We start from the raw sequence: 27,987 nt of genomic DNA, 5'->3' as shown, positions 1-27,987 counted from the left end.
TAATCACATAGTACCCATCAGGCTTTAGTGCTATACTAGTACTTTATTTAACAAAACAAAACTAAATTTCAAGTTTGTTTTACAAAAAAAAACCCTGGAGCTGTAGTTTCAAGAGTGATTTTGCTTTCCCTTAAAGTGTTTAAGAATTTGCAGGTAAAGTAAAAATTCAATTTGTATTTCAGTTGTGGTATAACTTCTAGACAGTGGAGGTTCAGCTCCTTGAACGGTCTGTCCCTTCACTTTCTAAAGGATTCTCAAATTGGGTCTATAAACCATATCTGTAAAGAGCATATTCCCACCCATTCAGAATCATAGCATTACTGTGGTAACTAAACTGCTTACAGGGAAAAGGTGATTAAGATGGTTACTGTACTGCAACCACAATGGAGAGTGTGCAATCAGCTTCTGAACCTACGCTTTATTATAGTGAAAGTTCCTTGTGGTTTGCTGTTCATATATTTAGCTAAACAAGAGTATGGTATATTTAAAAAAAAATCCAGATTCTTATGACCCTGTAAGGCTGCTGCACTCTATTCAGTAAGAGCACTAATCAATTGGAAGGGCATAAGTCTTCTATACAGCAATCAGCACCTCTTCAAATGAGGGTATTGCAGCCCAATACTGAAAATCTTGACAAGTATTACACGAGCTACTCCTATGAAGTTAGCATTTTTCATCTTCAAAAGAACTTAACGTTAACTCCCCTATAGCGATAGGGATTTTATTTGTATTTTACCTTTTCCCCCAGCAGCCATAAATTCAGTGCTCTTCAGTGAAAGTAATGAGCACCAGCAAGGATTTCAAGAGTCCTTTATAAACAGTGCATAAAGACTGAAGTATTATTCCCTTTTCACAGATCTGTAAAACCAAGTACAACCATCTTAAATGTCTCCCAGTCGTACTAAATTTGCAACAGGCCTATCACTAGAACCTTCTCAATCTAACGCCTTGGTCTGTGCTTTAGCTACTTGGCCATGGTTCCTCATGGTATTGCATACAAAATTGTATCTGCAAGTCTAGCTTCAGTCACTTCCTCCTGCATCAGATTTGCCTGGAAAGCAGTTCACTCAGATACGCTTATTTGTTTCTGCCAGACTGAAATTTCAGTGATAGAGCATTTGATAGTAGGATGAAGGAAAAAGGAGCATTGATCTGAATTGTTTAAGACACATTCAAATTAATAATCAGCATGCTATTTTGAGCACTAATGTTGTAAAAAACTGATTTTAATGCAAGTTCTCCTTTGGGAAAGTGATTAATAGCTTTCCCTTTTTAGACTAAAAGGGAGTGACCTGATATGCCCAATATGTGCACAAATTAGGCTACCTACACCCCTTTAAGTTATAAGGGTAATCTTAAAATGCTTTACTACTAAACTCAAATATACAATTGCAGATGGTAAGATAGCCCATTATGGCACACAACCAAGTTGTATATAGCTACTTAGAGACTTTAGTGTACTAGATTGATCCATGTGCTGAGAAGAGATGCTAAAATCTATTATTGCTATAGGCTCAGCCATTTCACACAACTGCAGTATTGCTAAGTTTTAACTATAGTATATTAAAGGGGAACAAGAAATTGGAACCATGCTATTTAATACATGTAAAGTACTTAATGGAGAGCCAAAAGTAGGAAGATTCTCCCCAAGAAGTTGTTAAATAGGGTTGCTTACTAAAATTTAGTCCTAAGTCAATGGCAAGTTGTACTATAAGTATTTCATGCTAGTGGTGGAAGTAGTGCCTAAAAAATTAATTGTGATCACTACAGCTCAAGTCACTAAGTAGAATTAGCATAATGTAATCCCCATCAAGAAGTTTTCCCTCTTACATCATACCCAGCCTCTACCACAACACCCATGCAAGCTTAGAAATTTGAAGACTGGTTCTATTTCCTTCTGTGCCACACAGCGCTACCTTCTTCCTCCCATTCCAAGTGGCTGGGTGCCCATTAAGTGTGATCTTGATTACCTGATGTAATGGAAGTATTAAACAATTAGCTCAAAAAAAAAACTTGTTATACCACTAAATTAATCAAAGTAATCTATACAAGTTTTTTTTTTTAAAGTTCCAGTAATAATAATTCTTAGTTCTATTTTACATTAAATTGCTTCATGGCTAGGAAAGACCAAGAGTTCAGTTCAACTTGGATGGAAGTATCACATTTGACAGTTATTTCTAAACACTACTTTAAAGTTTGCTTTTATTTAATAAAAAAATCTACACTCACCTGAGTTCTGTGTAGTTAAGAGCTGTACCTATTAAATCTCAAGTTGTATCATGTATCTGACTGTTTCAGAAGTATTAAGAATGAGGGCCACTTTCTCATTTATGTGAAGGTAAAAGAATGAAGTTGGATATTCCAAATTGCTACCATATAGAACCCGCACCACAGTAAATGTGTTCTGGTCCTTTGCTTTTGTACAGTGCATAGGGTTTGCCTCCTATGCAACTATTCACAATCCAGAATTGTCCTTGTTACCTTTATTTTCCTTGGGAATGTAGGTGGAGATAACACTTAATTTCCAGACTTCAAATTGAATCTAGGAGAGATGTTAAATTTATGGTTGCCTATCATGACATGCTGAAACGATTTAGTGAATTCAAGTACCAGGCATAATCCTGAGATTAAAATGCAAGGGGTTCAGTCAGTTTCTCCCTGATTACTTAATTGCTTTGCTGAATCAGGAGAAGTATGAATATAATCTGATAATCATTTGAATGCTACCTTCAAAACAACAACTTTGTACATCAGCTAATGCAAGCAACCAGCTAAATGAAGGATGGTTTAAGTGTATTTGATTTACTATAATCAGCCTGTACAACATTTCTTTTAATAATCTTTTAGATCCTGCAATGTGGTAATTAAATGTTCTTTACTGGCTAGTTATACGTTAAGTTTGTAAGTAAAGCACTGTTAAAAACACGAAGCAGATGTTTCTAAAGTTACTTTCCACACCAAGACAAGAGTCAAAATACTTCACACTTCATTTACAGGGAAGTTTATAGTACAGTAGCGCCAGTACAGGGAGTTTCAGACCTTAGACCCTGTTTCACACCCAGTGTGGAAATGATTTGCAGGTATTGTTCATCTGTCATTGGCTCAGATGCTCAGTCCCTGCAGAACAAAGGCAGATCAAGAAATAATCACTAAGAAAGCTATAAAACTAATGTACAAGTCCCAAATTGCCTTTCCCAAACTGAGCAAACTTCAAAAAATGATGACTGTTTTTAAAGGTATTTAGGCACCTAATGATTCAGACAGGTTGGATTTTCAGAAGCACCTAACTTTAGATATTTATGTATCTATATTAAAAAAAGTCCTTATGTTCCTTCCTTTTGTCAGAGGATTCAAGACTGAAATCCAGTTGCCTATACCAAAACTTATTCTCCTATACATTTAGTGACAGATCTGTACTTAAGTTTATAGTAATCATGAAACTAGAGTCCTATACAAAACAAATCCTATTTGAGGGTGTATAGCTTTTTATCTTTTAAATGTATGTTCAACTGGCATATATTTAATAATGGAAATAATCAACCTGAAGAAGAAAGTTAAACAAAACTTGCATGAAGCACAATCCAATTTAAAGTGAGTAAGATTTAGGCATTTCCAATAGCTGTCATTTCACTATGACTCAGTTACTTAAATTTTGTTGTAAAATACTTATATCTTTTTAAAGTACTTCACTAAGATCAAAACTTCACATAACTCCACAAAAGAAAGGGTCAAAGTTAATTTCTTTTTTACTGTCATTTAAGAACTCAGCTTTGTACACCTGCAGGGTATATTTGAAATTAAAAATTTGTTTACAAAAACTTTACTGTACATTAGTCTGTGTAACATACAACTTCATAAGACCGTTATCTTTTGCATCCAATATAATTTATGAAACTCAATGCATTTTGCTACCTGTGATTCTTCTAGTTTTTGTAAGGGTGGGGAAGTCTCTGAACACTAATTGTGGCCTATTAATTACTGAAGCAAGCATTCCACAGCTATCTCTATGGTCCAAAATACCAGAACTGTTGGCACAAGTTAAATAAATTAACAATTTAAACAGATAACTGGGTGGTTTTGTAAAAAGAATCTTTTATATAGATTACATATCATTCCATGCTTTGCAAGTTTTGCTGCTGTAAAAATCCCTAACATTTATACAAATACATTTGGATTCTTAGGTCACAGTGTGCGCATTATATCAAACAGCAGCAAAAACGTTCTGTACTGCTAAAAGCAGTTATACCTGCTTGTGCCTTTAGAATACTAGTTACATTTAAAAAAAAAGTCCAGATAATCAGTGCATCATCACTGAAGTAGAAACATATAAAATCCTAATAAAAGTAGCTAAGTTCATAGCTTTAGGATACTACATAATGCATGAAGACTCGTATATAAACAGGATACAATCAGAAAAGATTAGGCAACTACACATTTGGATTTCTGAAAAAAAAAACCAAGAAACTTCAGAAAGGTTTGCAGACAAGCCAGAATTACATAGGATTCTAAAGGCACATTTCAGTTAGCACAATGATTCTGTTAAGATAAACTGTTTATACACCCCCCCCCCCAATGGTTAACTCTCATTCCCCTGCCCCAAAAGCCATTTTGTTATCTTAAAGGGATGAAGTATTTTTTCCACTGTTATCACTGGTCAGATAAATTGGTCAGTCCAAAAATAGTAAGTAGTATTTTCCTCATGTTGATATGGATTCTGTGCACTACTGAAATCCAGGAAAAAAAAAGGGGGAGGAAGGGCAGGATTAGTAAAGGCTGAATTGTTGTATTAATTAACATTTACTCATCAGATCCCACTGATCTCTTCTGTACCCTTTTGCGGGGCAACCGCCCTGGTGAAGCTTTATCTGAAGGAGAAAAGGAGACAATTACCTAAACTGCTGCAAATAGTACATCATTAAAAGGGGCACATTTTTCTCTAACATTCTTACGTTTTTCCTGAATAGCATGGAAATTGCCATTTGGCTTTCCAATACATTGCTATGCAGGAGGCAGATTTGAGATGAAAGAGAAACTTGATTGTTTTGAACATGCTATTAGCATAGTATTTAAAATCTATTATTTAACTTCAGGGCATACAAGTCTTTATGTTCTTTGACACATACCTCACAGGATGATGATTATTTATTTGTAAAAAAATAAAAGCTAAAAGACATTTAATGAAAGGTGCTTTGCATTCAAAACATTGATCTGTACCCAGCTAAAAGGATTATATTCTCTATTGGTTCCTTTAGAAGCCATGCCAAAACCCCTACACTTACCTTCCATTAATTAAACGCCTTCAGCAAGTTGCATATTATTTTCTAGCATCATATCAACTGCTAGAGAGTAATGCTTTACCATCTAACAGCTGGAATCAAGTATTCCTTTAATGGTTTGAGGTAACCACATCAGAAATCAACAGGGCAAGAGATATTAGCCATGATGATTTTAAATCCCATGACTCTAGGAATCATTAAAGCCTTACAATACTATAAAATAATCATTTGATGTTTAATCTGGTAGTTTACAAAACTGATTATGGCAGGCCTACAACTGTCGTTTGCTCTAGGGATGCTTTTTGTGCAACAAGAACAGAGTAGAAGAATTTTTAGTCCTTGTACAAGACAAGTGCAGCTATTCGTGGGTGGGTGGGAATATCTAGATCACTGGTGCCTTTATAGATCTAACCATATTTACAAATGCTTGTTAGGTTAAGACACTTCAAATAGGGGTCAGTGTCTTCAACAGTCTCACTACTGAAAGTGTACAGAGATTCCCAGACAAAACTTCATTCTACCTTTTGAAAGCTGTAAATATACAATTTTAAAAGGAGAAAAAAAAGTCTTAAATCTTTTACATGAACATCTGAAAGCCAGGAAGTTCAAGGTTATTTCAGCATCAAGTCACTAATTAACACAACCAAAATATAAAATCATGCCTAAATTTGAACCCCTGGCTCCAGAGAGTATTTTATGCCTTGCTGTTTAGACCCCTATCACTCTCTCCATTTTACTCTAAAATCTTCTGTTGCCAATTTATGCACCTTTATATGATACACATTCCCTCTACAAACCTATTCCCTCTAGTGTCTTCTATACCACTACCTCCCCACCAAAAGACCTATGGAAAGAAATAGGTAGGATACAGGAAGGGACCCAATAGTTCTGTAGCATTTTACAAATATGATGCAAACAGCCAGTCCTCAGACCTTTATCAGGTAAGAAAATACTATTCCCATTTTATTGATAGGGAAACAGGCACAGGAAGTTTAAGTAGTCTGCCTACAATCACAGCAACTCAGTGTCAGCCTAAGGATTATCAACTAGGTCTCAATAGTATCCATGCCTAGTCCAGCAGACCAGTGTCCCTCCTGAGTCATAACTGTCAATTTTCTAATGGTTACTCTTACACTTCATGCCACATTATCTAAGGCCACAGCTCCATAGCCACTATCACTTCCATCAGTTTGCACAACTAATTTCATACAGTAGGTGCAGACTGTGGTACTCTTGGATGCTGCTCCAGTACTCACCTACCTTTCTCCCTATCCAAGTTTTCTCCCAGTCCTTGTCATGAGTAGTCCCACACCATAAGATAGATTTGTAAAGTTTCACAGATTTGACTAACAGCGTGCAAAATTCTGCATGCAAGAGATATTATGGCATATGCAGTTATTTATACTAAAAGTGAACTAACTGTATTTAAAATGAGATCTGACCTTTTTTCCTTGGTACATATACATGATTTTTGTTCTTTTCATTAAACTGCACTTTTAAACTAGATTACCAAAACAGAGTCATAGATACTCCTTTAGTTTTAGTATTCTTGTATCTATTAGGATGTTGCAGGTAAACATATTGCAACATCAATGTCTGTTGTAATCTTATTAGGGCTGTTGATTAATCGCACTTAACTCATGTGATTATCTCAAAAAAATTAATCGTGATTAGTCGTCATTTTAATCGCACTGTTAATAGAATACCAACTGAAATCTATTAAATATTTTTGGATTTTTTCCACATTTTCAAATATATTGAATTACAACAGAATACAACATGTACAGTGCTCACTTTACATTATTTTATTACAAATATTTCACTGTAAAAAATAGTATTTTTCAATTCACCACACTGTCATGCAATCTCTATTGTGAAAGTGCAATTTACAAATGTAAATTGTTACATAACTACACTCAAAATCAAAACAATGTAAAACTTCAGAGCCTACAAGTCCACTCCGTCCTACTTGTTCAGCCAATCGCTAAGACAATCAAGTTTGTTTACATTTACGGGAGACAATACAGCCAGCTTCTTATTTACTATATCACCTGAAAGTGAGAACAGGTGTTCACATTGCACTTTTGTACACAGCACTGCATGGTATTTACATGCTGGAGATGCTAAACATTAATATGCCCCTTTATGCTTTGGCCACCATTCCAGAAGACATGCTTCCATGCTGATGATGCTTGTTAAAAAAAAAAAAGTGTGTTAATTAAATTCTGACTGAAGTCCTTGGGGGCGGGGGGGGAACAACTATACGTCCCCTGCTCTGTATTACCCACATTCTGCCTTATATTTCATGTTATAGCAGTCTCAGATGATGACCTAGCACATGTAGTTCATTTTAAGAACACTTTCACTGCAGATCTGACAAAACGCAAAGGTGGTACCAATGTGAGATTTCTAAAGATAGCTACAGCACTCAACTCAAGGTTTAAGAATGTGAAGTGCCTTCCAAAGTCTGAGAGGGACGAGGTGTAGAGCATTTTTTCAGAAGTCTTAAAAGAGCAACATTCCAATGTGGAAACTACAGAACCCGAACCACTGAAACTGAAAATCACTTTCTGCTGGTGGTATCTGACTCAGATAATGAAAATGAACATGCGTTGGTCTGCACCGATTTGGATTGTTATCCAACAGAACCCGTCATCAGCATGGATGCATGTCCCCTGGAATGGTGGTTGCTGCATGAAGGGACGTATGAATCTTTAGCGCATCTCGCATGCAAATAACTTGCAACACCGGCTACAACACTGCCATGTGAATGCCTTTTCTTACTTTCAGGTGACATTGTAAACAAGAAGTGAGCAGCATTATCTTTTGAAAATGTAAACAAACTTGTCTGAGTGACTGGCTGAACAAGAAGCATGACTGAGTGGACTTAAAGGCTCTAAAGTTTTACATTGTTTTATTTTTGAATACAGTTTTTTTTGTACACAATTCTACATTTGTCAGTTCAACTTTCATGATAAGGAGATTGCATTACAGTACTTGTATGAGGTGAACTGAAAAATACCATTTCTTTTTTTTACAGTGCAAATATTTGTAATAAAAAAGTGAGCACTGCACACATTGTATTCTGTGTTGTAATTGAAATCAATATATTTGAAAATGTAGAAAACATCCAAAATATTTAAATGGTATTCTATTGTTTGTGCGATTAATTTTTTTAATCATGCAATTAATCGTGATTAATTTTTTTAATCGCTTGATGCCCCTAAATCTTACCAGTGCTCTCATGCTATTACACTGACTCCCACATGCAGTGATGAATTAGAATTTTATCAAAGACCAGTTAGTGTAGATGCATAGTAAAAGCCCCCCAGTTACTATAAAGCACTGTCAAAGTTTAAATGCCTCACCTCTTCTACTCTGCACTGAAGCCACAGGAAAGCAAAACAGAAAAGACAGCAAAAGAGAAGTTAGAAATATCCACAAGCATTCTAACAGCCTAAGAAAAATCAGATACTGAATTTGGGTTTAGCATTCTTAACAGAAGTTAGTGATATTTAGGACTCCAATACAACCTCAGTCTTAATGTTTTGTGTTTGATAAGTACAAGATCATACACTCTGATGATCATTTGATAGTCTTAAATAGGTTCATTCTACAGACTGAAAACTCATGGGGGGGGGGGGGGGATGGGAGAATGTCTTATTCCACTAGGACTTCTCAGCAGGACCGCTTCAGATTTCTGTGATCAAACTTTGGTTGGAGGGTCAGCAATGCTGAAGGCCAGTCTATGAAAGAATGGGTAAGAAAAAAGGTTTCCTTTTTCTTTAAAAAAAAAAAAAAGCTTCTATATAGATCACTTCTGCCATGTAACACCTATTTTGGACTTTGCTTCTAGCTAACCAGTGAGATGGAATCTAATGAAAATGACTAGCAGACAGGAAGAAAAGTTTGTGGTGGCTGCTACTGTTAGCTCTACAAAAGTCTGTTTAGAGACTACCTTTAAAAACAGCTCACTATTTAAAATAACTAATTAAGGTGTAATACACAAACGTTATTTCAAAAAGGTGCATATGCTTAAGATACTTCTAGACTGAACCTGTTTCATGAAGCAGATGGCTTAAGAATCTAGAAAAAAATTTTTAACAGTTTGATAAAACAAGTGAATCATGCCCCAGTTGTGAAAGGCTTACTACTTACTGATCTGATTTAAAGTCTCTTGAGGAATCCAGCTCATGTCAACGTCATTTTGATTTGATGTGCCCATCTCTACTTTCTGTGCTGGTCTCTTTCTCTGGAAGAGTTTGAGGCAAGAATATGTTTATCTCACACCAAGAGATGTGAACAGATTTGCCTTCCATAAGGAAGCTTTATGTAGTACAAATGTCAGGGTATTAAACCTAAATAAGGAATTCTTGTATTTAATAAAAGCTAACTCATCAAGCACACACAAAATAATACAACTTTAAGCTTGTGAACAGTTACAGTGTCAAGCTCTCCTTGTAGCCTAACTTTAGCAAACTTGACATCTTAAGTAATTTGTCAGAACTTAGGGTATCAGATCTTAAGCTTTTTAAATTGATTATTCTCATTCCATGTGGCAGGAATTATATCTAGATTCCCATACAATTCCATACATATCAATGATGCAGTACAGTATTAAATAATTACCAACCAAAAAAGCACAAATCTACAAAACGCTACTCTTATCTCCAGCGTACTTGTGATCTATCATTTTGAAAAAAGTTAGGATTTTTCCCTAATAGCATTCTATTATTACTCTTTGAAGTCAACAGCCTTGTGGTACCTGGATCACTGAATGTACTACTTGGCCAAATCAGTACGACGACAAACCATTAGTTGTAATATTCTGATAGTGTTCAAGACTCAGGCCTATCATGCTAAGGAAATACAAACATGTAGGAATACATGATCCCAGCCCCAAAGGTTACAATACAAGACAAGACAGGGCATTAAAAGCTGACATAAAAGGAGGAAATGAGGAAGGACTTCAATGAGGTTGTAAACAGTACGTGAAAATGTAGTTTTGTCGCTGCACACTCCTGACATTTGGATAACACCAGAGCCTTTTATTCCACAAGGTTGACCATTGCTATGGTGGAAGAAGGTAAACAAAGGCACAGTAGCAGACAAGCAACTCATCAGCATAACTTTTTAAAGTTACAAAACAGCTCAGACATTTCTGTTTAAAGGCTAGGAGGAATTCTAGTATCAACCTGCTTCTCTTCAATTTCACTGATCAAAGTTAAATTTTCATGAGTTCTTTTGTCCCATAATAGGCCAAAAAAGGTGTATTGCTCTGATTGGAAACTAACACTTCAGCATCAACAGAATACTATATATGATTAACAAGTGCATGTCATAATTGCTTACTTACTTTCCTAGATTCTAGTAGTTGATGTAGACCAACAATGACAAGCAGGCCAAGTCCTGCCAGGAACACGTACATGAAGATTCTTATTTGGTAAGAGGGAGAGGGGATAAAAAAAAAAAGTAGGGTCATCTTCAGTTTGAAGTCTAATCAGTTGTTTAAAACAAATAATGAGAATTGCAGAAATTGTATCAGGCCCCTGGAGCGCCTCTGCCTATTGTAAGGTTTGACAAGCACTTTTTTTTTTTTTAAATAAGTTTTATGAGATCTCTCTCCCATCTCTTTCAGGGGAAAGAATAGACGATGAGAAAGAATGAAGCTTAATACAAAGTACTGTGAAATACAGAGTAAACCAAATAAAGTTGTTTGGCTCTGATAAGTTACAGTAATCTTAACTTTTACTTGGAAAAACGGCAAATTTTCATACAAAAGTGCCATTTGGCAGTCTTCAACAAATATGTATTTAGCTACTGACATTTCTCCACGTTCACATTTGCTAAAGTTAACGTAACATACCAAATTCTAAAATGTGTGTGCTTATATAAGAATAAATAAATGTGACTGCTAATTTACTAATCAGTTACAAAAGCTATGAGACCGCATTACATAATCACCTCTGTAATATACACCACCTCAACGCACATATTGCAAGGATACCCTGAAATCTTTACTGGTGATGGAGCATCCTAAGAGGTAGATTCCTAAATTAGAACTTATGGAGAGAGTGTTCTACAGCTGAACTCTCAAAAACAGCCTGTACGTTTCCTAGACTAAGTAGATAGTTGAATTCTTTTTCCATAGATTCCAATTACAGTTTAAATCTCATTCAGTATTTAAGAGGTTAGGTTCCCTTATTCTTATGAATAGTAGATCATCCTTCAAGGTCTTAAACTAACCAACTTTACAAGCTGAAGCTGACAAGAAGTTCTAAATCTATGAACCATAAAAATAATTGTGCCAAGTATCGGGGGTAGCCGTGTTAGTCTGTATCCACAAAAACAACACGGTGGCACCTTAAACATTAACAAGTTTATTTGCAGCTGAAGAAGTGGGTTTTTTTTACCCACAAAAGCTTATACCCAAATAAATCTGTTAGTCTTTAAGGCGCCACAGAATCCTTGTTATTTTTATAAAAGTCACTGCAGAAAGAGCTTAACAATCAGAATCATAGAGACATTTTCAATAAGCTTTTGAAAACTGATTTGCGAAGCAGGCAAATTCTAGTACACAGTCATCTGTAAACGCTTGGTATCTTCCTCAAAAGGGTGATATAGGGGCTTTAGAAAATTCCACACAAAATATTTTAATGTACATTTAACAAGTTGCAAGGATGTGGCACAATACATACAAGTAGTGAGAGCACCATATCATTTCCTTTCTTTCAACAATTTAGTTAAATGCTCATAACGAATGCCTCTAATCCACAGATGAAGTAAAGTAGCTAAAAGTTTCCCCACAAGAAACTGCAAGCTACTTCCAGGGACAAGTATTTCTATTTTCATAGCTACTGACTTTTAGCCTCTTTGCATTTTCCCAAAATTGTGATGAGGGCATATGTTAACTAGGAATTAGACTCGCAATTCACATGTTGCCACCTGAAAAGAACCCCTCAGATTGCAACTTGAGCTAATTTAAAACAGTGCCTGAGTACAGTAAAATGGTATACCACAGGTATTTCAGCCTTCAAAATGTGGACCACATCTCAATACCCTGAGCCATCTGTGTCACCCTTACTCCCTACAAATAATTTTATTTAGGAACACAGCTTCAGATTGAGGCTATTCCTGCAAATACCAATAGGCCACACTTATGCTCAGGACTTGGATATCAAACCAAAAAGTAATGAAATCTATCCTATCTGAAATAGTAATACTATGGCTATATTTTGAAATACAAATTAGGTACAGAATTTTTCTGAACTCTGAGAAACTGCACATCCAATCAGTTTTATTTCACATTAAACAAGAATGCACAGCCTCTATTTCCTCTCCCCTCTTCCGAATGCTCTACCATCACCAGGCCATACAGGATTTCCAGCATCCCATGAAATGAGGACAAAAGCATTTTTAACTGGCCACATATAGAAGTACATTACTGCTGATGTACTACCAACAAAGCAAGTTCAAATTTCTCTTACGTTTCTCCATCCAATCCATCTTCTTTTTCAATAATTGTAACAGTTTGATTGAAGACAGCATCTTGGAACACATTGCCCTGCAATAATGATGATTAATTTTTAAAACAGTTTAACTTCTGATAATTGTAATGCCTTTCAAGGAAATGTGATGAGATTCTAAAACCTCTGCTGAGGACAAACTACTATGGAGAGCAGAGGATTAGTTAACAACAAAAGATAAGTCATATACTATGGGAGAAAACACTGCAAGGGGTTCTGAAATGAGCTAGCTGAAGACTTGCAGAGCAATACCTTTGGTAAGTTATTAGAATACAAAAACAATCTTACTTAAGAACATGTGATACAGTGTCCATGGTTTTAGCACAAATGCTATTACCAATTTCACGTCTTTCTGTACTGTGATAGAGATGTTCTATTGAGCAATGAGGATCTTATTACATTGATCACTGGAGGGAACTATCAAAGGTGCAAGAAGCTGTTATACATTTACTCCTCTGAAAGTCAACAGGAGCTAAGCACCTAACTCCCATCAGTGCCTTTGATAAATCTTCTAAAAAGCTAATGACAATGCTTGCCAGCATTGCTCACATTCATTCAAATTCATGGGACTACACAAATCTCACCAGTGAGTTTACAAGATATATCTCAGGAGAAAGTCAAGTTTTTCTGTAAAGACAGAGCACCATTCACTATCCTTAAGTGCTATCATGTCCCTAGCTACTGTAAGTTCAAGTGTAATTTTATAGCACACAAAACATGTACAGATCTACAATCAAATACATATCCATAACAGAAAAAATAAGTTGGTCTAAGCATTTAATGGTATCTACACAGATACTAAGTGTTTTTTAAAACACTATCAACTGGATTAGCCTTTCCCTTCCTGCCCCCAATTCCACTTTAATTTGAAGGAGTAAAAGTAATTTCAAAACCGTCTTACATTTAAGTCTTTGTAGTTCAGATTTATAACCAGTCCAAAGGGACGACCACCCATAGGCTCCGCAGGGATGAATGAGTACTCAAATGTGGCCTGTCTTTGTGGTGGAACTACTGTGTTCAGAGGAAGAGCTGTGAAATTCTGGATGAAAAACTGATAGTCTTGAGGGTACCGGAAAGAGGCATCAAGAGACTCAACAATAAAATCCTCCGTATCCTTGTTGGTGAAGCCTACCAGGAACTTTACAATGTTGTTTGCGGGAAAGTCTAGAACATAATATCTTAAGGTTAGAAAAGTTTGTATACGCCATGCCAGCGTTAAAGTGCACAAAAATGCCAGTTTAAACTCAGCCCCCAAAAAACTGTACAGTGCTTTATTAGCTATTAGCATTGTTTTCTGCATGTGTAATGACATTTAAAACTAGCAACCAGTCAGCAACAGTCAAACATTTGATAGATTGCTACAGGACTTGTGCACACCTTACCTTCGCCTTTCACAAACAAGATAGTTGTATCAGCACTAGGTGAGGCTTTAGGTTCTCCCGATAAGTCTTCTTCCTCTTTTTCTTCTATCTAAGACAAGATAATTTTTTGAAAAACCTATAATAAACAGTGAAGCAAAGAATGTGCACATTTTATGAGAATCCTATACATTAAGTGTAATGGAAGTATTTTGTTTTGTCCCACTAATTTTGTTACAGGATGCCTCAACATTTACAGCTGCTGCTGCAGCAGAACTATTCTGATGTGACAGACTGCCAACTCTCTGCTGTTTGCTTCTCTTTAACCCTGAGCTGCTAGTTCTCCAGCCCTGTAAATGGCTGCTGAGAGTTAAATGCAGCATGATTACCATATTCATAGGCTCTAGAGTACAAGAGGTGCTTAGAAGTTGGTAATCTAAAATCGTGCAGTTGTTTCCCCCAGTTACGTGGTTGTTCTTTATTTTTTAAAAAAAGAGCAAAGAGCATGGTCTAAGCCAAGGGCTCTTTTGTCCTTCTGCATCTAGTTACTTTATAATGTAGTGAAAACCAAGAACAAGGCATCCTCCTTGTAAATAATTGTTTATGCAATATAAAATAGTGTTAAATGTAAACATATTAAGAAGATTTTCAAGTCACACCTACTTAAATAGCCAAAATATAGTTCCCCATTTACTAAACAAGATAGGTGTATAAGTTTTTATAGTCTCTGCATTATTTGATGACATGACTAAACATCTAAAGCAGTGCAGTATTTTGACACTTTAGTAGTCAACTGTTACAGGGAAGATAATCTCAACTGATGTCTTGACAAACACCTTTCAATTCTACCCAAAGGATAAGGCTTCTGATCACAAAGCAACAGGAAAGTCACTGTTTAAACTAATAGTCTAAAAATAACTTCAAAAATTCAGGCAAGTTTCCATACCCACTCCAAGATGGTGTCAATTGCTTATTAAAACAAATATCTTACAGAATATAGCTTAGACAATAAAAAGTAATTTTTGCTGCAGATAAAATCTTTGTTTAAAGACTATTTCCACTTCATTTTAAGATGTTAATGGTAAAAAAGTTGTATTGTGTTTGAACTCAGGTTCTGGAGTCCCTTTAATTGTTCTTTGAGTCCACATTCTGGTCAGGCCTCATTTTCTCATCCCTATATTATAATAGTATGCCTGTCCGTCCACTTCCAAATAAGAGGACAGACTTTTGAAACAAGGCATCCTATGTCTTGTAAAAATTATGGTTGCGATTTGCTATTCATCTAGGAATTTTTAAGGGCAGCAGCTATTTATAATAAAGGTGTTTCTAGCCTGGTAAGGGTATTACCAATGCTACAATCCTTGAAATGAGGTACACCTCACATTATAATATTGTTTTCTACTTGTAAAACTCTGTAGATATTTTGTGAAATACTGTTAATCATATAGAAGTTAGTGTGTGAAGGTTACTTTTAACCAAGTTCTGTCAACTTGTTGGCCAAGGTTAGTCTTCAATTAAGGTTACATTCTAATGTTTATTCTTGGACCAAATATTTTTTGAAGAAAATCAAGCACATAGGAAATTTTTAGTGTTCACTACTTTATTCATCCCTAGGAGTTCAAAAAATTTACCTCTATTCCCTTACTAACCCAAAAACTAAGCCTACTAACCAGAGAGAAAGACATCTCATGACTCAATGCAAAGCCACATTTTGGGTTACTTCGAGATCAGTCCTATACTGTTTGAACACTGTATTTAACAATTTTCAACTTACTACTAGAGATGGTTAAATAGACAATGTACATTGAATGTATTCCATTAATTCCACCAATATTTAATTCCTGCTGAATAGTATCTGACTGCTCTTAAGCTGGTCACGTAGTATGGAAAGGCATCAAATAAATTTGATGAAAACCAATAAAATGCATCAAATGTATTTATCGAGCAGTAATCTAGTAATTCTTTGCCCTTATTTTATATAAAAATTCTCACACACCCTTCTCTTTTTTTATGTTCTCTCCTTTTTCCTTTATTTTCCCATTCCACACCCCAAGTTTTCATTTTAAATTTCTTAGCATTAATGTGCATGAGTTGATGTCAAGAGATTAGCCTCCACCAGGTATTTAACAGCTGAAGGTTAAATGTGCCAGAGGTGACTCATAACACTACATAAATTATATCACATCAAGATTTTGAAATAGTTGCCTCAAAAAGGAAAGTGATGTTTCTGGTGGCACGACAAATGTACCTTGGTGATTTTATTTCAGACTGCAGATGTAATTAATAGAAGCAAAAATACGCCTCAAAACTAGACTTCAAATATTACTGCAGGGCTTAAGTGAGACTTCAAAGAGACAATATGACAAACCAAATTTACACTGAAGAAATACCATTATCTTTTTAAGGTGAATGTTGAAGTGGGAAAAAGCATGAATTGTGCAATTTCACTTAGTGTTCTCTTTTTAAGATGCTGTTAGGCACAGCCAGTGTTCCAACTACTATTTAGTTGTTCCTCTTATATCCTTCCTAGTTGCCCAAATTGAAAATATTTCTAAGGTCCTTAATTATATTTTTCTTTAGCCACTTTAAAGAAATTAAATATGGAATACTAAAAATGATACATTTAATCCATCTAACCTCTAACTTAAAGAAGCTGTTAATCTAATGCTTTGAAACAAAAATCTATGCACATCTACCAAGTCTGTGGGTTCATCTTCTTCAACTTCAGCTTCATCGTCTTCATCTTCAACTATCGTATCTTCGACTGCTTCTTCATCCTCCGTAGCATCTTGGGCTGCAACTAGTAAACTTGAACCTAGTAACAAAACAAGATGGAAATACTGTAAGACACCTTCCTTAAGTGTGGTTGACTAATGGGATGTTGGGATCATACTTCAGTTTTCCCAAGACTTACATTTATTGGTAGGAGATACATAGCTTGAGGCTTTAGTTGCAAAATATTATGCAAAAGTTTTGGTCTGTAGAAGCAGAAACTTCTATTAGTTTGGAAACTTCAGTTTCTATTGAATAAGTTTTTAAAATTTAGTAATTTATGTACCAGCAATTTCGAAACAAATTAAAGCTTTGGTGCACACAACTGCAGAGAAAAAAGTAAAAATAAGGTTTGTCAAAGTGTTTGCCGTATGGTACTAGGAAGTAACCAAACTGCTTCTTAGACTCCTGATTTTACCATGAATGTCTCATTATTGTAAGATTATAACATTTGGTATAGCTGATATGAAAGTGTTCTTTATTCCTAAGTAATCCACTAAATCTTAAACTTACATTTATAGAACAGGAAGTCTGAAAAATCAGATGCTAATTAATTTAGTAATAGTTAGGAATAATAAAGTCATGCTATTTTATGTATATTGAGGAATCTGTTTGGATTGCTTTCATTCACGTAGTTCAACAATTCAGGCCAGAATCTGGACTATAGTTGAGAGATCTTTAAAAGCTAGAAACAAATGCACCATTTTATGTGTACATTCAGCTAAACCAAAGGTTCTCAAACTGTGGTCCGCAAGCTCCATTCAGGTGGTCCGTGGATAGTTCCCTCTAAGGTGTGTGCCTCGGTGACCACACGCAACAAAATAAAGGGCCACCCACCTAATTAGTGGAGCCGCACAGGTGTGGCTCCACTAATTAGGTGCCTGGACCCTGGAGAAGACACACACGTAAAGTGAAGTGGTGGCCTTGGGGGGGAATAGGGTGTAGGTGGGGGGACAGTGGGGTGACAAGGGGGGGGGGAATTTGGGATGTGCAAGGCTGCAGCAGCCAGAGAAAGAGGCAACTTTCCCCAGCTCCAGAGCTGCAGCTACTGGGGAGAGATGGCCCTCCTTCCCAGCCCCAGCTCAGGGGCTGCTGTGGTGGTGGAAAGACCTCCCTTCTTCCCCAGCCCCAGCTCAGGGGCTGCTGCGGCAGGGGAGAGAGGGCATATCCATCGCATTAGAAAGGTAAGACTACTGATATTAAAATGAGTTGTGTGCTCTTATCTGTAGAACAAAAAAAATTAAGGTTTTTTTTTTTTTAAATATAATGCTTTTGCCCAAAGCAAATAGTTAGTTAATGATACAAACAACATTTGGAAATATCAAAGTGGTCTGCCAAGACCCTCTGCAATTTTCAAGTGGTCCACGAAAAAAAAGTTTGAGAACCACTGAGCTAAACTAACTGGATGCTCCAGTGTTCATTTCCTATCCCTTGCTATTTGTTATATTGCAATATTTTGGCTCAACATTGGAAAATGTCTAAAATTAGAACTAAATGGAATCAAACATCTAAGCCCTTCTCATTTTCAGTTTTAATTTTTTCTTAAAATTTCCCTGGAACATTAGTGTTTATTCAAAAATTAAAATGGTGAAAATTGGTAAAATATGAAAACAAAAGGCAGCAGGCAAGAGATGGGAGAAGGGATGTTCAGTGCTCATGGGAGCCAGAGTACACATGACATACTGGTTGGGTGGTCTTGGGTGCTGGAGCCTGGCTCCCTGCCGCTCTTGCTTCCTCCCTGTACAGAGGAAGCGAATGGGAATGCACTGAAGGGCTGAGGTCAGGAGGGGAGTGGAAGGCTGCACCCCATGAGTACTCACACTCTCCAGCGGGAAGTGTGAGGGGAGTTCTGTGCAGGCACTCTCGGCTACTGGGACCTGGCTCCTGCCCATCTCATTCTCCAGGACACAGAGAACCCTCCTGACCTGGCCCTTCAGCACGGCCCTATTCACTTCCTCACAGAATCCCTGCCAGCCTTTTCAGCATCCCTGGACAGAGGACGGCAATTGTCAGTTGATGGCTGTTGCGCCTGCACGTGGGGGGAATGAGATGAGCAGGGAGCCTAGAGCCATTAGCTGAGACTGCCTGCACAGAGCCCTGTCCGCTTTCCCTGCCGGACAGAGTGCCCTCCTGACCCCATCTGCTTCCTCAGTGAGAGTCCTGGGACCCCTTCTCCCCCGCCCCAAATAATCAAAACAAATTTTTTTGGGGGGAGGATGAGTAAAATCCAGATACTAGCTTCCTCAAAATCTGGGACTGGGGAGGGACGTGATAAATACTAAGGCAAGGGCCTTGCTAATACATCAAATTATAGCAAAGGATACAATTCAAGGACCTAAGAAAGTTCACTTTAGCAGGTCAAAATGCTATAGTGGATTTATAACTAAAGTCATCTTGTGCTATCTTCCCCCACCACAAATATCAGCATTCACATCAATAATTGGTCTCGATCAATTTCCCTTTAATTCAAAGTCATTAGGTGTTTTATTTCAGAGTAGCAGCTGTGTTAGTCTGTATCCGCAAAAAGAAAAGCAGGACTTGTGGCACCTTAGAGACTAAAATTTATTTGAGCATAAAGCTTTCATGAGCTACAGCTCACTTCATCGGTGTTTTAGCACATTCATGATATATGAGCACCTATAAAATTAGCTCAAATCCTGATTTGTAAAAGTGAATTCTGACACACATTTAAAATATGTAGGCCCATACTGGCGAAGTTTGAAGACTACACATTTAATCCCCAATCATATGGTTCATGCAGAGGTCCCCACCAGAAACAGAACTGCATGTGTGCACAACCAACTATGTAAATGCTCCAGAACAAGAAAATTAAGGAATCTCATCAACTTGACCATATTACATTTCCTATTGAGTGGCATGGTTTCATCAAACATTAAGAGTTCTCATGTTTAAGAACATGAATAACTATGTACAACATAGCCACATCTTTTACAACAAAGTGTACTTTAATTTCCTGACAAGCATTCAGAGGTCCAACTCTACAAACATGCATATGAACAACAACCTATGTGCATGAAGACCCACTGTTCTAAGCACTGTGATCTTAAAGACAGTCAACTTAACCCCATTTGTCTGAATTAATTTACCTGTTATTGTTACACCTAAAATTACTTTAACTGAAGAGAAAGGAAATCCCTATTTACTTCATGCATTTGATAGCATTTCATGTACAGCTTTACTATGTCCCCTGTGGGCTCAAAACCTGAGCAAGGCCTGGAGGCATCAACCTACCTACAAATAAGTAGGAAAGATATTGTTTTAAAATATAGTAGAACGGGACTGTAAATCCAAAAAAATTGTCAGGGAGGTCAAGGGTAGACACAGTACCTGGAGCTATTCAACTCATTTTAGATTAACAGATTTCAAATTCATAGTGACCTTTCACTGTTACAGAAAGAAAATTAATTCCCCTGCTTTCTCTTCCTCATTCTACCCCCAAAATAGAGGAAAAATCCAAAGTTATCAAGTTTAAGGAACTTGTAAGTAAAACAGCAGCTTTGCACAGCACGGAGGGCACTTACTCCCAAATAAACCAGGAGCAATTCTCCTCTTCTGGACCAGAGAAAAATCTGAATTTAGTGTGGCACTAAAGCAATATCAATCAGATTGCTTATTATACCCCTGCGGTCAGCATCTCTCATTGGCTAGTTTAGGCAGCTTCCCGCCGAGCCTGCTGGCTTAGTAGACTGCAGTCTACTGGTGTTTCAGAGTAGCAACCGTGTTAGTCTGTATTCGCAAAAAGAAAAGGAGTACTTGTGGCACCTTAGAGACTAAAATTTATTAGAGCATAAGCTTTCGTGACCTACAGCTCACTTCATTGGATGTATTTATTTCTCCCCATCCATTATACAGGAGCCTAGGCACCCAATTCAGGCTTCTCCGATTGAAGTGTAATTCCTGTGCTTTTCTAAGTGCCTAAAAATTAGGTGTCAAAGTTCAGCCTCACCATTACTAAATCCTTTTGTGGATCTGTAAAATTCAAATTTTATGTTTAGCAATTTGTAGAAAGAAAGACTTTCTGAAACTTTTCACGTTTACTGCTTAGCCACAACTAGTTGAAATAATTTCAGCCCTAGATTTCAGAAAGTTAAGAGTTTGTGAATATTGGATTTATAATTAAAGTCCTGACATAACCTTAACTATAACCAGTGCCTGCTCTGTTATTTTATAACTCACTACATAAACGGGTTTTCTAAACACACTAATCCGTGATCCTTTCAATGGATTTCAGAAGGAATGATGATGTGGCAATAGTAGGAAAAGAGAGCTGCTTTTTTGTGAAAAGAAAAGGAGTACTTGTGGCACCTTAGAGACTAACAAATTTATTAGAGCATAAGCTTTCGTGAGCTACAGCTCACTTCATCGGATGAGCTGTAGCTCACGAAAGCTTATGCTCTAATAAATTTGTTAGTCTCTAAGGTCCCACAAGTCCTCCTTTTCTTTTTGCGAATACAGACTAACAGGGCTGCTACTCTGAAACCTGAGCTTTTTTGTGGGAAGAGGAACACATGATATATGATGCAGTGCCCAGGAAGAAAAGCATGCAAGTACAGTGCTGCCCTTCAACAGTCTTCCAAGTTAATATTATCAGCAATTTTCAAGGCATAAATCAGATAAAATTACAGTGTAAACAGACATGAGTGTTTCATTATTTGAAGGACACTTTTGGGGGAAGGGAAAAAGATGAAGCCTGGTGGCCAACGCATTATCCTGCCGTCTTAAAGTATGCACTCATCCATTTGTACAGGGAGTCCAGAAAAAGATCCTGACAGCCATTTCAAGCACTCCCTGCTGTAACGTAGCAGCCTCTCTGCTTAGTCACAGGGTCGAGTTTCGTTCCTGGCTGCCTTGACATGATGCTCTTTCTCCCCCCCCCCCCCCCGCCCGAAGCGAAGGGGCCTGCCAGGAAGTTACCGCTCACTGCAGCGGTACAAACGGCGGGCCCGCGGGACAGACAGCCAGTCCCGGCCCCCGAGGCGGGCGCTCCGGGCTCGCCGTGCTTTGTCGAGGGATCGAGGGAAAACCACCGACGCCCGAGCCCCGGCGCGGGCTAGTCCGGCTGCCCAGCCCTGCAGCGCGTCGCCCGTCGCCGCGGGTGCCCCGGAGAGCGCGGCAGGTGCCCGGGAGGAAGCCACCGAGCCGGCACCGTTTCGCACGCAGGGGCCGGCAGCCGGAGTGGGGAGGACCAGTGTGACACGTCAGCCTCGCGGATAAGGAGCAGCTCAAGCCCCCTGGAAGGGGGAGCTCCCCGCGCCCCCCGCCCCGGCCCGCCCCCGTTGAGCGCGGGGGAAGGCGCTGCCGTTGCCGCCGGCATGTCCCGCGCGCCCAGCAACAGAGCCCGGCACCAGGAAGGCAGGACGCGGCCGCCTCCAAACTGGACAGGGGGGATCCCGGGCCAACCCCTGGCCCCCACACTCTGATCACCAGACACCTGGTCTCTCCAGCCACCCGAGGAGGCCCAGCCCCTCACGCGCTCGCCCGCTCCAGGAAGCGGTTAACGTTTCCCGTTCGAATTTCAAATATCAACGTCTCGCCGAACACGAGCGCGCGCGTTCTCACCCAGGCCGCCGCGAACTCCGCCGAGCGGCAAGGCAGCGGGAAAGGCCAGCAGCACGAGCAGCAGCAGCTGGGTCGGGGATCTCATCGTAGCAGCTACCTAGCGCCCTCCACGGCGGCTGCTCGTGTCCGAATGGCGATCACCATCGCCTCCATCCGGGAACCTGGCGCCCTCACGCCACGCCACGCCACGCACGCTCTCCGACCCCGCCCCCGAACCGTAGAGGACGTGGCTCCACTGGGGAAGCGGGAGGGGATCACGTGACTTAAACACCACGTACGCTTTCTTCTGGCCCTTAGGGCGCATGCCCAGAACCTCAAACGCCCATGTGCCGGGCGAACGGTCTCGTTTCCCAGTCCCCTAGCGCGCCCGCGCGAGCCAGGTGTTCCGTAAGGTTCACGTTGCGCATGTGCGAAGCTGTTCTTCTCTCAGGCTCTATGGCGAGCGGCCCCTTCCCCCCGCCTTTATGCGAAGGAGCGGGGAGACTCTGCGCCCGCACGTGCCGGCGGGGGGGTGGGTTGTCCCAGAGCGGGCAGCTGTGAGGTGCAGACAACCTGTGCTACTGCGGGAAGCGGGGGCCATGCCAGCTGTTGGCTGTCCCTGTGCACAGTCACTTTGTGCCAGGACTCCCTTTTGCCCATTTTAATAGCGTGGGATAACCACGCTACTGTTCCACACCCAGCACCTCCTGCATTTATTAATGCCAGCCCTACTTTTTTTTTTTAAAAAATCATACGTAGGAGGGGAGAGAACTAACCCCACCCCAATATCCATGTCCTATCTCACTAAGACCCTCATGCCGCTGGCTGGTGGCTCACACCTCATTGGGGTTAAATCAAGGCAGGACAGTGCGAACCCCTCACCATCCACTTCCAGGCACTGGTTTCTCCATCCAAGATGGTCCATGTCCCACGGTGGCACCAGGCATCTCTTCAGGGTAGGATACTGACAGATGAAGTGGACATGTCAGGCACTGGGTCTTTCATACAATCATAGACTATCAGGGTTGGAAGGGATCTCAGGAGGTCATCTACTCCAACCTCCTGCTCAAAGCAGGACCCATCCCCAATTTTTGCCCTGATCCCTAAGTGGCCCCCTCAAGGATTGAACTCACAACCCTGCGTTTAGCATTAGGGTTTTGTTCAGTGTTGCTAACTCTCATGATTGTCTTGTGAAACTTGTGGTATTTGGTGTTTTTTTTCTTAAACCATGGGATCAATATGAGTGGTGTGTGCACGTGTTGTGCGCTTTCCAGGAACAAATGTGTAAAGATGTGCTTACATCTTATCACAGTTAAGCAGGTGCTTATGTACTTTTGAACTGGGGCCTATAAGCCTGATCCAATGTCCTTTGAAGTCAATGGAAAGATGGTTGCTGACCTTCGTGAGCGTTGGGTCAGGGCCTATATGTGTTAGAGTACTCTTGCATATAAAAGTGCCGTAATTTCAAATAGCCAACCATCTAGCAAAACTATGGGACCTGATTTTCCGCAAACCAGTAAGAACCAGAGATGCCAGATTTTCTATATAGTACTATATTTCAAAACAATTCCTAGTTTCTTTGAAGATTGTTGTTGAGAATTAAATTGTCTTAATATTATACTGGTGAGTGAACTGTTTAATTAAACAAACTATGTTAAAAGAACACTATTAAGGTTGCAAAGTCAACTACTCAAAAATTAAAAAAAAATCAAGCTTAATTTGTTCTCCTGTCACACATTCATTATGATACAGTATTTACCTGCTTGACCACATACTATTTTTTGTGTCATTCAGTGCTCAGGATGGATGGTGCTCACTTAACAAGCAGCTCTTCAATATTTTGTTTTCTCATAATAGTTCAGTGCATGGCCCCAGGTCTTACTGCACAGTATCCAAACCTTGCTCTGAAGAAAGAATTATTAATTTCCTCCAGGAGGCACTGCATAATTGAGCCTTAAACCTGCAGCTGCTTATTACATTATCCCATGCAGACTCCTTTGTATAACCTGCAGTGTTTCATATGCTCCCAGTTTAAAGTTGGAGTTTATTTTTAAATTCTCCATCACAGATAGGCTATGCATAGAATGAGATACCTGCATTGGCTTCTCCACATAAATAATCCCAGGCTTGTCAACTACCAGGCTCTCCAACGTCAAACTGGTAGGAATTTTTTACTATTAATCAAAATGCAAGATATATATTGAGCTTGAAACTGGGAAAAGCCTTCCACAGTCCAGTATGCAAAGCACTCAGGAAAGAATCCACTGCATCCAAAAACTGCCCTCAAACTTTCAGTTTCCTCCCATTGTTACTTCCATAATTTATATACAAAGGAAAGGTGAAAAAAGAATAGTGTTTTGTCCATGGTTTGCATTAACTTTAATACATCACTTGAACACATGCAATTTACTGCTCTGACAGTGATAGAGAGAATATTTCATCTTCTGTTCTTTAGTATCTACATTGTTTCCATTTGATTTTTGAACATCTTGACCCTGTAAATTATAGGAAAAAACATAAATCACAATCTGAAGATTTCTCTAGATTGTTTTTTTTAAAACTTCTTATTCTTAAATATTGAAATGCTCTTATGCATTGATTTACAATAATGTTTAATCTGAAACTGGATAAGACTAAATCCTGGTTATTGGGGCAAGTATCTCTCAGCAGATAATATCCAAACAGATATATTATGCCAACTTTTCTGAAAATAAGTCACTTTTGATTATGAACAATCATTGGCAACATTCTTTGACTTACCTCAGTCTTGGCTTTTGGAAAAGCAGACCAACATCTTTCCCTGTGGAAATTACAAAGATAGGTTGTTTCTGTGACATAGGAGGTTTCCTGTTTGGTGTGCTAGAACCTGGAATGATATCCTAACATCTTCTGGGCAACAAAGATGAAAATTATTTTCTAACTGAATTAACTGACCGCTGCCTCACATCAATTTATAAATGGACACTAAATGGTGCTGTTACTGAAATTGCTAGAGGTGTATTCTAACTCACGGTTAGTGGTGAGTGGAAGGCATATTTGAAAAGAGCTGGGATAGCCTGTATAGCCCTAGGGAAAGGTTGATTATTGTTATTTATAGTGTTGTAACACCTGAAGGCCTCAATTAGGCTGGAGCCCCACTGTGCTAGTATATATAATATACTAATATAGTAAATGACAGACCCTGTAACAAAGACCTTACAGTCTAAAAGAAAACATAACAAGTGTGTGAAACAAGCAAGCAGGTAGGGGGACATGGACAGGAAACACTAATAGTAGAATGTTTTAGCACAGACTAGCTGTAAGCTCAGTTCACAGGTGTAATAAGCCAATCAGTAGCAATAGTCACTATTATCACAACTTGATTATATGATACACCTCCTCTCTAATACTATTTCTGTGAATCAAAGAAGGAGCATTAGGAATTCCCTGTCAAGACACCTACAGAAGATATGATTGATACGGACAAATCCTTTGTATTAGGATTACCAACCTCACAGGTTTGTCCTGGAGTCTCCAGGAATTAAAGATTAATCTTTAATTAAAGATTATTATGTCACATGATGAAACCTCCAGGAATACATACAACCAAAATTGGCGATGCTACTTTGTATTAAAAAGAGTTATTTTCAGCTAGAAGGGGCTGATCATGACAGTGTTCAGTTAAATAGATTTTTTTTTCCTGCAAAAAGGGCCCTCAGTTGATAGTATCTATTATAAAAAGAAAAGGAGTACTGAAGTGAGCTGTAGCTCACGAAAGCTTATGCTCTAATAAATTTGTTAGTCTCTAAGGTGCCACAAGTACTCCTTTTCTTTTTGCGAATACAGACTAACACGGCTGCTACTCTGAAACCTGTTATTATAAAAAGGGTTGATTTTTTAAAAAACCTTTTGTTCTGGCATTTGAACTATATGATGTTTACCTCAGCTTTCTGGCTTTCATTTTGAACTTCTTTATTAAATCTTCCAGATGCTTGTTTCTTTTCTCTAAACTGTCAGCAAGAAACAATGTAACTGTTTATAACTGTATAGATATAATGTATCTATCCTTATTTTTCAGTACAAATATTTTTATTAGGTGCAGTATAGAAATTAAGACTATCAAACTCTCTCTTCTGCATGTACTGTATGTGAAAACACTGGGTGGGTGGATGCAGGGGGCGGGGGGCTTGAAGGGTGTATAGAAAGCAATTCGGGCAGCAGTCTCATCAGTGTAACACCACATTCTATGTCTGCCTAATTTTTCTTTCAACTCAGAATGGTGCGGTGTATTTGTGTTCCCGGTGCCTGGCTGAGATCGGCACCTGAATGAGAACAAGCTGGCTGAAGCTAAATCCAAATATGATGGAGGTAATGCTTGTGGGATAGAGAGAATTCTTGGGGGTACAGCAGGGGTAATTCTTGCCATCACTGTTGAAGAGGTGTCCCACCTTTTGTCTAAGAGGTTCACAACTGGGAGTGCTTTTGGGTCCCCAACTGCTTCTATAATCTCAGGTGCCTTTAGTGGCTAAAAGTGCTTTGTACCTACAGTTATTATTCTTAGATCTGGACCTTGCTATGGCTATTCATACCATTGAGACTTCAAGGCTGGATTACTTGGCTATTGAGCCAGGGTAGTCACCAATATTCCAGGAACAACACTGATTTCCTATTCACTTCTGGATTCAGTTCAAAGTGGTAACTTTGGTATATAAGGTTCTGATGCAGCAAAACACTTAAACGTGCTTAATTTTAAACACCTAAATAGATGCATTGATTTCAGTGGGACTACTCATATGGTTAAAGATGAGAACATGCTCAAGTGCTTTGCTGAATCAAGGCCTAAAGTCTTGGGAGATTTGGGCCCGAGTTACCTAGAGACTTCCTCTCCTCCTGTGTTTGGTAGCAGCAGCTGAAATCAGATGAGTCCCACGTGGCCGCCAGGGATATCAGCTCTGACAGCTCCTTCATGGAACCATCAGCATGGGCGTGTACCTGGAGCGGATCACTCCCATCCCTGATGCCTGTCCATTTTGCAGCATGAGGGAGACCCTGGCACACATTTATCTGTAGTGCGCCATGTTGCAGCCCCTTTTCCAGCTCCTCCAGAGCCTCCTTTTGAGGTTCTGGCTGCACTTTTCCCCCACCTTTTCATTTTTGCACACTCTGTCCATGGCCCCATGAAGTCACAAGACCTCCTCATCAACCTTCTCCTGGCGCTGGCCAAAATGGCCATCTACGATACCAGGAGGAGGATGTTGGATGGGAAAGTACTCTGTGACTATGGGGCCTACTTCTGTTCCTCCCTTGTTTCACGCATCCAGGCAGAGTTCCTCTAGGCAGCATCCGCTGGCTCCCTAGCCATCTTTGAGAAGCAGTGGGCACTGTCCAGGTTCTCTTCTCGGTGTCTCCCTCTGAATCCCTGATTTTGAACCTAAGACCCTCACTCCTGTCCCTGCTTAATCATTTGTGTACACATATAGCATAGCCTCCGGGTTAGCCTAGGGTGGAGGGATAGCT

The 27,987-nt window shown here is 39.1% G+C and overlaps 2 protein-coding genes across 12 annotated transcripts in view; both read right to left on the bottom strand.

Moving 5' to 3' along the window:
- Positions 1-23: 23 nt before the first annotated feature.
- SSR1 (signal sequence receptor subunit 1) lies at positions 24-22,817 on the bottom strand. 6 transcript variants are annotated; one of them, XM_038389689.2, is made up of 10 exons: positions 22,513-22,723; positions 16,857-16,975; positions 14,185-14,272; positions 13,704-13,966; positions 12,764-12,840; positions 10,633-10,711; positions 9,435-9,528; positions 8,645-8,659; positions 4,802-4,865; positions 24-3,117 (listed from the first exon to the last, which is right to left on the bottom strand). In XM_038389689.2, the coding sequence occupies exons 1-10, from the start codon at positions 22,595-22,597 to the stop codon at positions 3,111-3,113; spliced, it is 891 nt and encodes a 296-aa protein (XP_038245617.1). In that variant the 5' UTR covers positions 22,598-22,723; the 3' UTR covers positions 24-3,110. The 6 variants fall into 6 exon arrangements, with proteins under 6 accessions (XP_038245617.1, XP_038245618.1, XP_038245619.1 ...); XM_038389690.2 differs by having other exon boundaries at positions 24-4,865; positions 22,513-22,741; XM_038389691.2 differs by lacking the exon at positions 8,645-8,659 and having other exon boundaries at positions 22,513-22,741.
- A 2,035-nt stretch (positions 22,818-24,852) lies between these two features.
- Positions 24,853-27,987, bottom strand: part of CAGE1 (cancer antigen 1) — a 28,567-nt gene continuing 25,432 nt past the window's right edge. For all 6 annotated transcript variants that reach the window (XM_043508352.1, XM_043508354.1, XM_043508349.1 and 3 more), the window contains 3 exons: positions 26,412-26,480; positions 25,252-25,291; positions 24,853-24,986 (listed from right to left, as the gene is read on the bottom strand). In XM_043508352.1, the coding sequence (XP_043364287.1) occupies positions 24,879-24,986; positions 25,252-25,291; positions 26,412-26,480 (217 nt within the window). In that variant the 3' untranslated portion in view covers positions 24,853-24,878. The remainder of the gene's footprint in view (positions 24,987-25,251; positions 25,292-26,411; positions 26,481-27,987) is intronic.

Source organism: Dermochelys coriacea, chromosome 2 (genome assembly GCF_009764565.3).
Source record: "Dermochelys coriacea isolate rDerCor1 chromosome 2, rDerCor1.pri.v4, whole genome shotgun sequence".
NCBI lineage: Eukaryota > Metazoa > Chordata > Testudines > Dermochelyidae > Dermochelys > Dermochelys coriacea.
This window is presented reverse-complemented; position numbering and strand designations above follow the sequence as displayed.

Coding starts and splice junctions, on each gene's coding strand:
- SSR1 (XM_038389689.2), bottom strand. CDS start 22,597: ATGAGATCCCCGACCCAGCTGCTGCTGCTCGTGCTGCTGGCCTTTCCC. Junction 13,967..14,184: donor CTTGTTTGTGAAAGGCGAAG/GTAAGGTGTGCA, acceptor ATTATGTTCTAG/ACTTTCCCGCAAACAACATT. Junction 10,712..12,763: donor GATGGATTGGATGGAGAAAC/GTAAGAGAAATT, acceptor TTACCAAATAAG/AATCTTCATGTACGTGTTCC.